The sequence below is a fragment of the Aphis gossypii genome, chromosome 3 (assembly GCF_020184175.1).
Source record: "Aphis gossypii isolate Hap1 chromosome 3, ASM2018417v2, whole genome shotgun sequence".
Lineage (NCBI taxonomy): Eukaryota > Metazoa > Arthropoda > Insecta > Hemiptera > Aphididae > Aphis > Aphis gossypii.
The window spans coordinates 8,398,948-8,416,823 of record NC_065532.1 but is presented as its reverse complement, the minus strand read 5'-3'; the positions used below and the strand labels follow the sequence as shown (position 1 = coordinate 8,416,823).

Sequence of the window (17,876 nt, the reverse complement as noted above, 5' to 3'; positions counted from 1 at the left end):
GGTTGAAATTATTGATAAAAGGTGGCCCATATTATACAACTATGCAATATATAAACATAGTTATTCGTTTGTTGTATTATTTTAGGTAGATATAATTTAAAATAATTTTAATACCTCACTCCTATAGTCTTATGAACTCACAACTGTATTCGTTTTTAGGCCTATACAGTTTAGTCCGAAATAATGAAATATACCTAATATTAAGTTTTTATTCTCACGACTGAAAATACATCATATTTAAAAAAAAAATATATAAAAAAAAGGCTATAAAATATGATATTGGTCGCATGTATCGAATATCTATCATACATTCATATTCATACATGTAGTGTGTGACTATATTTTAGAGTTATAAAATACAGATTAAATAATTTTACTAAGTGATGTGAAATATTTTATGAGCGATTTGTTTGGTTAATATGAGTCATGTATAATATCAATAAATTATTATTTTTTTAATCAAACGTAGATGTGTCAAATTGACAGTATAGGGGCTCATCGTACAGATCAGTAGCTATACAATTTAGTAGTTTTACATTCATTTATTTGTCAATTACATCAGTTTTATAGAGTAGAACGCGAATAGGTTACTAATCGAATTTAGAGTAGGTTGTGTTGTTAGGCCGTTAACCTTCTACATAATATGGTGTGAGATCGGTTTATTTTAGAATTCCCGAGGGGCTATCAAAAACTTTTCAGGTAAAAAATATAATTAACACATTTTTTTTTTTTAATTTTAATTATCTATACATTGGGTTCTCAAAATTTTAAAATAGGTACTTTTATAATTTTAAACTCTTGAGGTATGCGCGATGATGTATTAATTTTACAATTATGTCTGTTTTATTTGTGTATGTATAGTGTATAACCTAAACACTGGTCTCAAACTCAAATTACCAATGGACCATATATATTTACGTCAAAGATAAGCGGGCACTTTAACTTTACTCATTTTAATAATAAATCTAAAATAAACAAATTCAAAATCAAAATTGTGAAGAAAGAAATTCATTGCGGGCGACATCGAAAGGACCGCGTGTTTAAATTGTTTTTAAACTAATGCTTTAACTTGTCTAAAAAAAATTTTTATAATTTTCAACAATAAAGATGATTTTACATAACAAATTGGACTTATTTTATTATTTATAGAAATCTTTAAAAATTTCTAATATTTTTCAAATTAACCAGGAATATCAACAAAAAAATGAGTGGTCAATTGAGTCACGCTTTGCTATATAGTAGGTCACTATAATAGACAGGGTTTTCTCACAAAATATTACTTTCATCTGGTATTTTTGCAAAAAATTTATAAAGAAATTAAATCAATTTTTTTTTTTAAATAACACACCACTGCAGGTACATAGAAAATGATAATACAAATACAATTATCACTCTGCTTAGAATCTTAAATTAATTTGGAATTGATACACAAAGTTATATTATAAATTATAATGATTTCTGTTGTATGAATTAATTTTTTTAAATACTTTTTTGTTTAATTTCAAAAACATGGTTTGAATTATTTTCTACTACCTATTTTATTAATATTACGTATGTTTCTAGTTTCTACTATAAAATCATTATTTATTAGTTATTGATAGGGTTCGGATTTTAAAGCTTAATATAAGCAACTAAAAAAACACACGATTGTTTTAAAAAAGCAAAAAAGAAACATATTTATTTTTAAATAAAGCAAAAAAGCATGATCAAAAATTATTATGAATTCATTATACAAATGAATAAAAATTAAAATTGAATAAAAAACAAAATAAAAATTGTGCCTATGTATTCATATAATTTTTTAATCACTTTAAGACTAACTTATGAGGAACTTTGTAATAAATTTTTAAGTACTATTATGACTAGGCCAAACAATTATTTTTGATATTTATAAAAATAAACAAAAACAAAAATTTCAAATGCCTATAAATAGCTAGCATTGAAATAAGCAAAATTTAATTATTTAATTTAATTTATTTTTTAACCTTACATATAAATACAAAAAAAAAAATGGATGACTTTTCAACTACAAAATTACTTGTCAATTTTAGCGATTTTGACATATTTCGTAAAAATGTAAACGTTTATAAAAAAAAAAAATGTGATTAACTATTTTTGATTTTTTTCAACTACAAATTAGAACCACTCATAAAGAACCTTGTATTAAATGTACAAGTTTTTTTAGCACCCAAAATTTTTTTAATGACACTTCAAAAAAAAAAAACTTAAAAAAATCAAAAATTTCAGTTGTTTATTATAAATAGCTCAAAAAAGTCAAAATATTTTGAAAATTTAACTGTATATAAATAACTCTAATATAAACATTTAGTGAAAATTTCAAGTATTTACAGTGATTAGTTTTTTAGTCACAATACCATATAACCGAGTTTTCCCGTCAATTATTTTTTGTTTTTCTAAAATTTTTTGGAAACTGTTAGAAAATATTTACTTTTGACTTCTATAATGCGCTAAGGATATTCACTGTGACATCAGAAACAACCCCCAAAGTTTGAAATTGAATCATTATTTCGATAAGTTATGCTGTACACAGACAAAAAAAAAAACACCCATCGTTGTAAAATCAATAGATTCATCACTTCGTTCAAAATCTAAAATTTAACTAATTCATTCAACCAATTTAAACGCACTATGACAACTTAAAAATATTTGATTGAAATAATTATTTATTTATTTATTTAAATTTAGTTTAACTTTTAAGTTTCAACTGTCATATATAAATTATGAAGAAGTGTTATCAACAGACAACTACAGATATTGTTGTTAAATTATGATAAAATTTATTATTTTATTACTTATTAATGATAAATTATTTCTTGGAAAAAAAATAATTTAAAATCCACTACTACATTAACACAGATTAGCAAGAAATAAATTTGGATTTTAACAAACTTTGAAAATTGTTTAAAAACCCTAGGACTTAACCTAGTTCAAAGTTTTAAACGTTAAAATTGTTTTTAAAAACGTACTTATAAAATAACTATCTTGATATTGAAACCACTGTGAAACCGCGTGTTTAAATTGTTTAAAACCAATGCTTTAACTTGTCTAAAAAAAATTTTTATATTTTCAACAATAAACATGATAATACATAACAAATTGGACTTATTTTGTTATTTATAGAAATCAAAATTTAAAAATTCCTAGTATTTTTCAAATTAACCAGGAATATCAACAAAAAAATGAGTGGTCAATTGAGTCACGCTTTGATATATAGTAGGTCACTATAATAGACAGGGTTTTCTCACAAAATATTACTTTCATCTGGTATTTTTGCAAAAAATTTATAAAGAAATTAAATCAATTTTTTTTAAAATAACACATCACTGCAGGTACATAGAAAATGATAATACAAATACAATTATCACTCTGCTTAGAATCTAAAATGAATTTGGAATTGATACACATGGAAGTTATATTATAAATTATAATGATTCCTGTTGTATAAATTAATTTTTTTAAATACTTTTTTGTTTAGTTTTAAAAACATGGATTGAAATATTTTCTACTATTTTATTAATATTACGTATGTTTCTAGTTCCTACTATCAAATCATTATTTATTAGTTATTGATAGGGTTCGAATTTTAAAGCTTAATAAGCAACTAAAAAAATACACGATTGTTTTAAAAAAAGCAAAAAAGCATGATCAAAAAATATTATGAATTCATTATACAAATGAATAAAAAAATTTGAAATACTTATTTAAATAAAAAGTGTGGTCAAGTGGCTAACGCTCTGCTGTACATTAGGTACCGTGTGGATCACTATTATATTATATAGGACTATAGGAGTATTAATTTTGAATCCAATGATAGGTATCATTGTTTACAAAAAATTCTGAACGGAGACGATTTGTCAGCCTAGGATATAATTTCCAGTGGTTGGTAAAAAAGGTAGTTTATGTTTTTATGGTCTGAATACACCAAAATTTAAGTTCTTTTATAATTATTGTAAGTCAGCTTATGGAAAATCGTATATTAAATTTTCAACTCTTAGCTACTTATACAAATTGTTTTATAAATTTTAACTACAAAATAATTTACAAATATTCATGATATTGACGAATTTTTGTCAATATTTGAACTTCAAACGCTAACAAAAAAAAAATTGCGCCAATGTATTCTTATAATTTTAGAACCACTATAAGATTAACTTCTGAGGAACTTTGCATTAAATTTTCAAGTATTTTTATTTTTAAGTAGTTTAACAATAATTATAAAAAATGAAAACTAAACAAAAACGAATACTTCAAATGCCTCTAAAAAGCATTAAGATAAGCGAAATATTTTGAAAATTAAATTACGTAAAGAAAATGCTAATCTAAATGACTGGTAAATTTGCAAGTATCTACGACTTATGCTTTGTGAATTTTTATAATTAATCATGTAAATAAATTTACAATACTTGTTATAAATATTTAAATTCGTTCGAGGATAAATCGTTTAATCGTTATCATTACGCGATTTTATAAAAATTTAAAATTTAAAAGCTCATAGTATTTTTCCTATAATAAGTCTTCGAGTTTTCTGTATGGATGATTTATAGCATAAGGAAAACTTATGGAAAACTTAATGTTAAATTTTTAATCTTAGATATAAATACCTACAAAATTTTTTATGAATTTTTAACTACAAAATCACATTCCAATTTTCGTGGTTTTGACATATTTCATAAAAATTTGAAATTTAAACGCTTATAAAAAAAATTGTGAGATACGATTTTTGATTTCTTTTTAGTGTCATAAAAAAACAACTTATAAGAAACTTTGTGTTAAATTTTCAAGATATTTTGGGCCCCCAACATTTTTTAATCGATACTTCAAAAAAAAAAAAAAAAAATACGCCACAAACATTTAAAAAATTCCCAAAATGGTTCTTACAATAAAATGTTTGGGGACCTCTGTATTATAATATATTAAAAAAAAATTGTTTTAAGCGTACCTTGTTAAGCAATCGCTCACGGCGCACCTCAGAATGTGTATGTAGAATCGACGATGAATGAATTATTATTATCGACGTAGGTTAGGTTAGGTTACTTTGAACAGTCCTGCGGAGCTAGAAGTTTAGATCACTGCGTTCTATCTACGACTGACGAACTTAATCTTGAGACTCGGGTAGTTAAGATATGTTAAAACGCATCAATAATAATAATAACCAATAGAAAAGTAGAATAATAATCAGTAGCCGTGATTGGCCGTATGATGCGAAGACCCACAGGATGCCCTGCCCATTATTGTTGTTGTTTAATAATCATTATTATTGTTATTTATTTAATTACGTTAAAATATTATTATATAATATATTTCTCGGATATAAGAATAATGTGAGAAAATTTCTGTTGTCAATAAATAGTTTAAACAAAGTCAAAATATTAATGATTAGTTTTTGTGCTGTAAAATCGATTTTTTTGAAAACTGTTAGAAAATTCTTACTTTTGACCTCTATAATGCACCGAGGATATTCACACTTCGGAAATCGCTCCCAAAGTTTGAAATTTAAGCATTATTTCGAAAAGTTATGCTGTATACAGACACAAAAAACAAACGTCATTGTAAAATCAATACATTCATCACTTCGTTCAGAATCTAAAAGGAAGTATAAATACTTTAAAATCCGAGCCCTAGACTTATTGATAATAGTTATTTCAGATGTAAACACGTGCTTAATATTTATCATAATAGTTACTTAGTTTATATTTACTCGTTAACGATACAGAATAAAATTTGATTTTACGACTATGCATGCTCTTTTGGGTTACATTTTTATTGAAACTGAAATAAAAATAAATTATTATGATATTATTTTATTTCTTACATATTAAGATTCATAATTTGTGAATTGTTTATATATATTTTTAGAATTCTTATGAGTTATTAGTTAAACCTATACTGTATTTTCAAACTTTAAATGTAAAGATATTAAAATTGAATGAATATACTACAAAATATTGTACAATTTATGTTTTTTTATCTTGCCTCAAAACAAATTATTATCACACGGCGTAACGGATATGCAATAAAGGTACGGTGCTGTCGTGGATTCATTTTTCTGGTATTTGCCAAATAACTATTATTAATTACGCGCGTGTTCGTAAAGTCGATTCTAATCAAATCCAAATTGTCCGAACGAATGCATTCGTTGTCATTATTCGTGCACATTTAATAGGTAAATTAATCTGTAGCCGTCTACGATATTCGTATTTTAAGTACATACATATCATATAATGAATACACTAAATGAGATAGAGGTCACAAATTCGCAACATATCATACAAAAAATAATCCGTTAACAAATTTTGAGGGAAAACGATCGATTTTTATTTGACAAAAAAAAAGAATTAAATTATAATATATAATATAAGTGTATATACAACACACGCTGCGCAACAGAAAAACAACAACGTCGAATACGAAGTGGAGGACGAGAGCCAGCGGGACCCTCTCGCGGTCGGACGTCCGTGTACGTATATTTGGGTAAATGTTAAATGGTATAATGTACTACTTGCAAGCTCGATAACATGAAGTCACGTTTGCTTAATTGTCAATAAGTCACCGTGTATTATTATGTAGAATGTGCAGTGAGTGTAGTGTGTGTATTTTCAAGCCCAAGTCCTATCATAAATTTATAATACTCTCACGGTTATACTATACGGTTAGAACGGTCATTTAATCTATCACGAGTTTCAACAACGACGACAAAAACATATTAATAATATAATAATAATATTATTTTTCTATTCATAATATCGATTCGTCTTTAAACCTTAGTCGAGATTAATCATTAAGTAAAAAAAAAATGACAACATTGTATACTTACTATATTTTTAACCATGTCTATAGGTTATTTATAAGTTATAACTCATTGATTAATATTATTACATACACGATTCAATACGAAATGTAATATTTTGTATAAAATATATAGTCATATTATTTAACAAAAATATAATAAAATATACGTACTTATGTATATTATAGATAATGAGTATAATATATTATCTATATTATCATTATTATTATGATGTGGCAATATCGTATATTTTTAGAGTATGGTCGTGGTAACAACTGGCAAAGAAGTGAAAATACCGTCTATTTAAAAAACTTAAGTATTTAAAAACTGATTCAATTGTTCAATGTCACAAGACCATTTAGAAAGCTCAATTATGTTAATGAGTATTGAAAAATAAATGTTAAATAAAATTAACATCAATGATATTATATTGATAAGGTATTGCTGCTTAAAGTGATCTATAAAAAAAATAAATTGTATTTTAATTATGACTGAATATTTATATAAAAAATAAAGTAATATGAAAGTATAAGAAGACACACTTGTTTTATAAATGCGTTCCGAGCCAAGCGAACAAAAAAATTTTTGGGCTCTTAAATTTATTTCCCGGTAACTTAAAATAGCCCTATCCGCCCCTGCCCGTATTTGGATTTAAACGTTTATTAAATACGTAATACTATATGAAATGTAAAAGAACTCCTCCCGTGCAGCTGATAAACATTTTCTCGTATATATTATTATAAAATGAATTTTCGTTGTTATTTTAATACAGTTTTATTGTTGTCGGGCACGAATAGCGCCGATGAGTCAACAACCAGCTGATCGACGTCATCTGTTGTAACTGCTCCGGCGGGTTTCGCGAGTTTTTTCTTTTTCGCGACGTTCTTTTTCCGCGCACACGGATGCTGCAGATCAGGGGGCGCTCGCGTGGGCAACGATGAACCAGAAGATTTCTCGTCGTCGGCGTCATAACTTACGGTCTGGTAAATGGTACCGGAGACGTCGTTTCTACGGTCCTCTGCATTTTCCGGAGTAATCGGTCGCTCTCCGCCGTCTCTGCGCGACATATCTGAGTATCTTGTTGTGGTGAAAATTCCCAGTTATTTGTTTACGGTTATACTTGGCGGTAACAGTACAAAATTTTGTGTGAAAAGTGTTAAACAATATAAATTATGTATATTAAATTATACGCTTCGAAATTCGAGTCATACTTATATATTATTTATAAAGTAAATAGGTGTATATTAAAATGAAAACCCTCCGTCCTCCGCTCGTTTCATATGTTGTAGATGTTTTTTTCTCTATGCAAAAATTGATGTTATGTATACGATATTTATACAAATTTATAATTCTAGCCAACTGCATAATATGTGGTAAAATTATTTAATTGCCTAATCATCTACGCCCCTGCGTAATAAATTACCTACTAAAAAATACTAGATATATACATATTGAATATACATATCTACTTCTCAGTAACAGATCCAGAGGAGTCCCTCGAGATCAAAAGTAAAAATTGCTAGTAATTTTTTATTACCAGGAATTTAAAAAAAAAACCGACAATTTTTACTCAAACCCTATGTACGAAAATATCGATTTTGTTTTTTGATATAACTCGAAAACAAATAACTAACTTGAGATTTTCACCAAATTTTCATACGTCATTTTCTATTTTATGTTACGATACTCGAATCTTTTCGAGCTTTTTATAAGAATGAGATGTTTTCAATTTTTTTTTCTAGAATTGTCGATTATAAATTATGCGTTTGAATAGATTATGATAGAAAATTTAATGATTTAATACAAAACTTAATAAATTGTTTGTTTTCAATAAAAAATCTTGAAAATCTATTCTCAAATTATTTTTTATAAGAGCTTAAGGTTAGAGTTTTAACGAAATTCATCAAAATCACAAAAATGTATAAATTATTTTTTAGTTAGAAATTTATCAAAACATGTTTTTATCTAAGATTTGAAAATTTAATACAGTTATATTTTTTTATAAATTTACGAAATTGATTTTTCTTAAACATTTAAAATTCAAATTTTTACATTGAATATTTATCAGTAAAAATAGGTATTTATCTTCAATTATTTTTGATATTTTACTATACTTCAAAATTCTAAAACTGGATGATACATTATTTAAATAATAGTAAAATCAATATTTTCTGAAAGAACGAATCAACCTAACATGATCCTAAAATTAAAATGAATGATTTTGATAGTTATATTAAAAAACTTGAAAATTACTAAGTAATATAAGCTGATGCTGTTTCTGCTCAAAATTGTTTTTCATGTGCAATAATATTATCATTGAATTTGATTTTAACACACCCATCACAGTGACATTTTAAACACATTATGTTCAGCAAAATAGTATAAAATAGCAAAAATTGAGTACTATTATTTACATTTTTAAAAAAATATATAATTAAAAGTTCTACATTGTAGGTGCATGATAATAAATTAAATGTTACAGTTATCATACATTTTAACAATTACTTTTAGCCTTTAGGTAGTTAATTTATTAAAATTAAAAAACAAAAACCATAATTAATTCTTAAAAATAATATAATATAATTATTTATATTATAAAATATTTTGACATTCTTATAACTTAAAAATTTTCTACTGCAAAAGAACCAAATTTAAAAACTAAATAAATTCTAAATTGCATTATAAGAAATTTAATATTCTCTAAACTAATAGATGAATATCATTAATAAAATGAATTATAAAATCATAACAAACAATTAATAGGTTACTAAAAACATAAACTTATAACATTATTTTACAATTTTTTCAAAAATTTACCTAAAATATATTTTATCTTCATAAAATTAAAATGTTTTTTCTATATTTACTTAAATAAATAATTATGTTAAACATGTACTTTTAAAACTATGGCTACAAAAATAATATATTTATTTTGTAAATTCAGATTTTAAATAAATTAGAAATTAATAGGCTTCGTATTTTAACATAAATATAAATTTAATACAGAAAATTTTTTTATTTTATACCAATATTTTTAAGGAAAACATGAAAAATTATAAATTATTTACATATTATTTATAGGTACATCTATTTGCAAAAAATTGAAAATTACAATATAATTTTATTTACAAGTTACATTAGATAATATATTAATTTGAATTTTAAAAATAATATCGACAATTTATAAAAACAAAGTTGTAAAATAACATTAATATCGTCATAAATAAAAAAAATATAATTGCCATGCTAAACTTAATAAATATATTGCATAGGTACCTAAAATTAAACTAAAAATACTTAGGGTAAATAACTTAACACAAGTGCTTTGATTAATAGTACACAATCGAAGGACACACACATACATAAAAACACACATTTGTTCACAAAAATTGCAAGAAACCAGTCAAGCACAATTGAAATCACTATTAAAATTGAGTTGGTAATAACATATCCAATAATTAAAATAATTAATTAAAGAGATAGTAAATACTTAAACTGATGGTTAAAATTATTTATATTTTTAATTTCAGAAGTTATTTATAATATTAAATATATATATATATATTATGTCTATGATATTGGTAATACACAAATGAATAAAAATATAAAAATGCAGGCATATTGTTAAAATATTTTGAGTCACTATTATATTGGATCAACCAATTTATTAAAAATTAAGAATCTATAGATAAAAATTTAGTTTATAAAAATTATTTCTTAAGTCTATATCTTAAAACTATTGTTTTGTAAATTATTTATGTATTTAAAAGTGGTATAATTAACCTTCAGTGTTTATTGATTCTCTTGCATGGTGTGTACGAACATGTTTGTTGTGATTTGACTTAGAACTAGTTGTTTTACCGCATATATGACATGTATGAGGTTTTTGTCCAGTATGTGTCTTTATGTGATCTGTCAGATAATAACTACGATGGAACCTAAGCAACAAAATTACAAATAAATTAGTTTGGGAAAATTATAAATTACCAAAAATGATTTAACATTTAAAAACAAATATAGATATATTAAGAATCAAAATATTGAATAAGAAAAATCAAAGAGTATCTACACTACATGCAAATACATTGGTACATGTATATGTCTTGATATAGCAACCAGTTGTTATAAACAGTCACTGTCTCAACTGGTAACATTCTTGGTGTCGCACAGATTAACAAAATGACCCCCAGCCATAAAACATATACATGTAAATTAATGATTTTTACAAGTAATAAAATATAATGTTTGTTCATTAATTCATTACATAATTATCATAATAAGATAAGATTGTGAGAGTATTACTAGAGATACAACACTATTAATTGTAGTATATCCAGTAAAATAATTCAATACATTATTTTAATTTCAATTTTATTCACCTTTTGCCACATTCTTTGCATTCATATGCTCGATTGCCTTCCTCGTGTTCTGCCATATGTCTCATACAGTGTTTTTTCCTAATAAATTGTTTTCCACATTCATTGCATGTAAATGGACGAACACCATTGTGTGCACGTACATGAGCTTCCCATTCATGTTTAAGATAAAATGCACTTTTGCACTGGGTACATTTAAAAGGTTTGTGTGTACGTGACATATGAGTCCACTGATGCATTCTTAAATTCCATTTAGTACGAAATGATCGGTTGCATATATTGCAAGAATAAGGTCTCAAATCTTTATGAATAAGCATGTGAGTAGCAAAAGATTTACGCAAAAACGTATTATTACATATATCACAGGTCATGTTTTCAAAATCACGATCTTTTGTAGGTAAATAAGATGAATCATGTGAACGCCTTATATGTCTAGTCAATGATGTTACATGTACAAAACGCTCTGAGCACCATGGGCATTGTTTTGGTTTATCTTCGTGAGTTTCCTTATGCCATGCAAGCTTTTTTAATGAATGAAAAACCTAAAAAAAATTATCAACAATATTTTAATAGATAATCAAAATAATTTTATTTTAATTTACTCACCTCTCCACAATGACAATAAAAATCTTTTGGAGTTGCATTAGCCTGATGTAGTTTACGTATATGACTATTTAAATTTGATTTGCAACTAAAAGCTTGTTCACACATAGAACAAGTGTATGGTTTTATATTGAGATGACCATTCATATGATCTTGAAGTTTAACACGACTGACAAAACATTTATGACATTGTTCACAGACATATGGCTTAATTTGAAGATGACGTTTCAAATGTGTTGTTAAATTAAATTGGGAATGAAATTTTCTTGAACAGAAACTACATGTCAATGGATGAACATTTAGTATATGTTCTCGAAAATCTGTTATCATAGGAAATACTGTGTTACATGTTGGACATAAATTGTTCTTATCTGGAAAAATAAAATTAACAATACACTTTATAGGTATGATTTTTTTTTAATTAATATAATTTTGGTTGAATATATAAAATATTTTTTGCTTAAAAAAATATGATCAAAATTATTATGCAATAATAGTTTAAGTTTGTGATAATGATGTTTAAATAAGTATTAAACCTAAATGGCTAAAAAGTAAATACTATGTAACAATTTTTAATATTTATTTGAAAATTAAATTAGTAAAATATAATATAAGTATTTAAATTATTTAAATTATTGATTCAAATTATTTATTGTATTTTATATTAATTTTAAAGATTTTTTTTTGTCTAATATGTCTAATGTAAGTAATATATTAAAATGTGTTTATTACCTTTATGAGTATCAATAAAATGCAATGTCATTTCAATATAATTTTCGAAAGGTTGATTGCAAATGCCACATTCCACTTTTAGAATAGTTGGTTGAGCTGATTCGTCCAAATCAGTTTCTATTTTAGTTGCAAATGGTTTAATGTACATTAAACCTTTTTTCACCCCTTCTTCATTTTTATGTTCTTCGTTGATATGTGCTTTACGTGTCTTAACATCATTGAACTTTAATTTGCAATACGGACAGATTAATTTTCCTAACAGTGGTTTTACTTCTTTTTTCTCTATTATTTCTTTATTATCTTCTTTGGGGATTTCTTCTCTGTTTTTTAAACACATTAAATTTCTAGCAGCAGTACTAACTTCGTGTACGGTATCATCCCAAGCAGTGCTAGTTTGAGGCAGAATATCATCACTACTTTTCATTGTCCATATAGAAGCAAGTATCGGTTCAGGGGGTTCTAAACTCTCTTGGCCCGATAATTCTCCATGAGCTGGCATAAGTTCATCAGTTTGAATATCTAAGGTTAAATTATGTTCTTGATGGTTTGAGGATAAATATTCTGGATGTAATTCCATTGTAGTAAGAGTACTATATTGAGGAGGGTTAAGTTGAGGATCTGGATCAGTATGTGATATACGAGCATTTTCACTTGAGTAAAAATAATGTGACATATATTCTTCATTTTCAAGTACATTACCATTTGATTGAAATGGATCATTAATTTGACCAATCACTGATGAACCTGTTTCTTCTGACATTTCATGATGTTGAGTTGATTCACTTGATCCTCCTTGAAAACCACCATTACTGCAATCTTGTTGGTCTTCCTCAAATTCTGGAGGATAGTCATCCTCAAAAGTAACATTGTTATCTTCAATGTCAATGTCATCTTCGGTATGATCTTCAAGAGCATCTCGTAGTTCTGAAAGTGCAAGGCTATTTTGGCTTTTGGGTGATGAACAGTTGTTAGCACTATTTCTATCCACATTATTAAGACCAGAATTAACAGCATCTGATATATTGAAGTTAGTTCTACTGGTTTCATTTATCGTCTCTGGTACATTTGAGGTATTTTTATTGACATTATTACTTCTATCTGGTAAAATAAAGGTGTATCCGCCTTCTGATGTATCTGAAGATGAGCTACTGTCATCTGATAGGGGTTCTTGATCTGAATCTGATTTGTCTGATTTTGAAGGGGATGCTTGATTGGTTAGGGTTAATAAAGCTCTTATGACTTGTTTTTTTGGATGTGTATGCAAATGAACAGGAAGAGATATTCCTGGCCGTAAGTACAATGTGCACACTGGACAACATGATTGACTCATATTTTTTCAACAATGATTTTCAGTCTAAAATAAACCAATAAAATAATATGTCATTAATATATTTTATTTAAAAAATAATCTCTAAAATCAAATTACTAATTATAAAAAAAAAAATTGCAATAGGTATTATTAAAAATTTAAAATAACAAAACTACCTAATTAAAATTTAGAAATTTTTCATAGGTATTCTATTGTATAAGTCACCTTATTGTGTATTGCACTTATATATAATTATAATACCAAAAAAAAATACATCAGTAAATTGAATAATTTCAAGATAAAATTACATAAATTGAGTAAAATATTTCTATTATTACACAACCATTTGAACCAATTCCACTGAAAGTAGGTAACTACAAGTCTACAAACCCACCAAAACACCAATTTTTTAGAACAGTTTCTTCATAATAAGTTGGGAAACATAGTAACACTAAATTGACATCTACTGCCTACTGTTTAGTATTCACCACTCATAATTGAGGTCTACGGTAATGGAATAGAAATAGTTCGAAACAGATAATACATTAAGAATTAACCCAGCCGAAGAAAAAGGGAACAAATAATTTTTTCGCATTTTCTATACACTAAAATAAAATCTAAATGAATCACTTTACCTTAATAGAGTTGAGGAAGAATAGTGGAACGATTATGGCCGTAACGGCCACAGAATGGCTAGTCGGGCGACGATAGAACGGTGTTGAATTAAGAAAACGTCAAAACGAATAATGTTACAAAATAAAAATTACAAATTACGGATTATGATTGCTTAAGACCTACACTAAAAACTAATATTTATTAAATAATAATATAATATACATATAACATATACATGATAATATATATGTATATCAATTAAAAAATGTAATTTTTTTTTACAAATTTACATGATGGAGAAAAGAAAATATCAATAGCGAGCAGTGTTGCCACATTTCCAAGGCCAACGTGTCCAAACAAAATGCAGAATTGCCAAGCTGTTGGGCCATTACTTTTTTGTTGATAGACCGATTTCTCGATTGGAACGTCCAACATTGCCGATGAAATTGCACAATATTACAATAAAAATTTAAGAGAATTATACAAAATGAAACTTCTTTATTTCCATAGTTCCATTAGGTATTTATAATTTATGTAACAAGCTTCTGTGTTTGGTATTTCTTAGTTTCTCACTTAACTTTAGGGTCCGGGGTTCTAATTTTTATATATTCTTTTTGATCGTTCGAATTGCTATGAGATGGCCTCTAAAGTCTAAATGAAACATTTTTGGGAACCATGACCTTCGCTGTTAATTATTATGAGTACCTAATATTATCTCCGTTTACAAATCAAATGAGTTATAATAATTATTCATCCCCGTTAACTTTTGTTAAAGGGCAATGACACCATTCCTTCATCGTTGTGGTGACTTACTGTGGTGTTGCCATAAATTAATATATTTTAATTTGTGTACTTACGAGTACATATGGCTATTACGATCATATCCGATTAAACTCACTCTTTATTTTTTCTAATCTCTTATGAAAATAAATAATATTATCGTAAAAAGAGATAATTCAAAAATTATATAGAAAAAAGTAGTAGGTTTCCGCCCGCCACGATCAATTTTATTTTAAAATAATTAAATTTGATAGGCATCTTTCAAATGACAGTAGATACATTACTAAGTAATGACACTAAACGAGGGATTAATATACCGTATAGTAATTCGTGCACTAAACCTTTTTAATTTTATATTCTGGAGGAAAAATAAAAATCGAATTTTGGACATTCGTGTCATTATGATTAATTATTTTAAATTGGTACAACAACTTAACTAAATATTGGTCAAGTTGTTAATAAGGCTATAATTACTAACTATACACACGTTCAAAATTATATTTCTATAAATAAGAATTTTCAAAAAATATCCAGCTCCGAAACATACAAATTAAAAATGTACCTATATTTTAATATCAATATCCCAAAAACTAAGCTAGAATAGAATAGGTATTAGGTAATTTAGTTGTATAAAAAGTTTAATATGACTTTACCATTTTACTAGTAGGTATAAGTAAAAAATGAATCCCAGAAAAAGAGCTATGACGTGACTGGCATCTGCATGCTTGGAATTAAGTACCTAATTGAAAATTGAAATCAATTTATTAATTTAACGATTTATTATAATTAATGATAAATTATTATTTATTTATTTTATTAATTTTATATTTATAACTTGTGATATAAGTAAATACAAAAAATATGTAGTATATCCTTTATCTGTCTATTATAAGAGTGGATTAGCCTGTAGAAACATCAGGACATCAGGTGTTTTCCCGTTTGATTGGTTTTTGATAGTGGACATCCGACATACATTATTATATTTTAATAACAATGTTTTCGACAAAAATTAATTCAACTTACTGTAGGTAATACTACTATTACTTATGGTAAAATAAATTTATTTGATAAAAATATCACAAAATATTTATATTTAATTACATGGTCTGATTAACTGTCCGCTCAGAATTAATTTTCGTATAAAATGATACATTACTGGATTCAAACTTTGCACATTCATTACAGTGAACCACCTGATACCTTAAGAACAGCCGAGTGGTACTCATTTACCAGATTTTTTTGTTGAAAATTATGTAAAGTAACCTAATGCAAACACGGAATAATAGATACCTATATTGTGTAGATAGTGGCGTACTGAAAGAACTATGTATTTTATGTATGTGTTAAAGGGTATTACTAGCATTTCGCTAAATGCCTGTGTATGATTTACGACAACGTATGATAATATATTTAGGTTAAATTATGTAGATCGATTTATACTACTTCGTACTTACTACCAAGTATCAGTAAAAAGCGTTGTAACTATTTCGTAACTGTAAGTACTCAATTCTATATTTCTATAGGTACCCAAACACATAAATAAATTGACATTTATAAATTTATATCGTACATTATTAAGTATACTAAAATTTAATTAGTTAGAATTTAACTGTTGGATTACAGTTGTACGTCATTTAAATAGCTGTATTTATTTTATTTTTTTTAAAAACATTGTAAGAACATGAATTAATTTATTATAAATAATTAACTTATAATTAAAATGCGCAAATAATAATGTATTGTGTAGTAGGTAGGTACTACGTATTTTGCAACATCCAAAAATTATTTTTTACACCCAAAAGGTCATAATTTATAATTATCGAGATAAATAATTATTAGAAAGATAGAACTATATATTTTTTTTTTATATCTCTTGAAGTCGATTCTACTCCGATAATTCGACTGCCGAATAAAGAGTGAGCGTTTCCATTTTTTCTCTTCTAAGTCGACTAGTGGACGCGTTTGTTTTTCTGTTTTCACAGCATGGTGTTAGATAACAAGATTAAATATACAAACATTAATCTGTGATCGAAATAAATATAGTATACAGTATAAATTAATAGTGTGATGATTAATTTCGTTCATCTGTACAACAAAACCAAAGGTCATCACAATGTCAAAGTTAATAATGAAACGAAGCCTTGCAATACATAACACTTAACCATGTATGTGAATATTTTATAGATTGGACGGGGTAGTTGTTATACTAAGTTCAAATCAATAAAATTAAAATATTGTACATAATTAATACTATTAATACGCATTTCCACATTTTTTCAAGCAAAGGAAAGATCAGAAAAATGTAAACGTTTTTATCATATTATACAACTTAACAAATGTAATAAAATAAATCCTATAAAACTAACAATTGTAGCAGATAATGTCATCATTGTTTAACAACATAAAAACATTTCAGCTTCCCATTTTTAGGCGCCAACATTTTAATGTTTTATTGCAAATTATATCTCCAATGTTACTACTGTCTTATTGCACAGAACATGTAATAATCAAATACGTATTAAATAATATATTCTTTTAGTCTTTTAAAAATGTACATATTTTCTTTACATACAAACTAACATAAAATAAATACATTAGACATTTCATAACCAAGGATTTATTGTTTATTAAATAATATATAATGTTTAAATTA

The 17,876-nt window shown here is 26.0% G+C and overlaps 1 protein-coding gene across 1 annotated transcript; it reads right to left on the bottom strand.

Annotated features, from left to right (window-relative positions):
* Positions 1 to 9,902: 9,902 nt before the first annotated feature.
* Positions 9,903 to 14,727, bottom strand: LOC114133144 (zinc finger protein 135-like). Its single transcript, XM_027998799.2, has 5 exons — positions 14,464 to 14,727; positions 12,520 to 13,873; positions 11,791 to 12,158; positions 11,188 to 11,726; positions 9,903 to 10,746 (listed from the first exon to the last, which is right to left on the bottom strand). Exons 2-5 carry the CDS (start codon positions 13,847 to 13,849, stop codon positions 10,587 to 10,589), a joined length of 2,397 nt encoding a protein of 798 aa, XP_027854600.2. The 5' UTR covers positions 13,850 to 13,873; positions 14,464 to 14,727; the 3' UTR covers positions 9,903 to 10,586.
* Positions 14,728 to 17,876: the final 3,149 nt, after the last annotated feature.

Excerpts from the sequence above, each read along its gene's own strand:
- LOC114133144 (XM_027998799.2), bottom strand. The coding sequence starts at position 13,849 with ATGAGTCAATCATGTTGTCCAGTGTGCACATTGTACTTACGGCCAGGA. Across the intron at positions 12,159-12,519 it reads TTTTATTGATACTCATAAAG|ATAAGAACAATTTATGTCCA; the intron begins GTAATAAACACA and ends TTATTTTTCCAG. Across the intron at positions 10,747-11,187 it reads TGCAAAGAATGTGGCAAAAG|GTTCCATCGTAGTTATTATC; the intron begins GTGAATAAAATT and ends TTTGTTGCTTAG.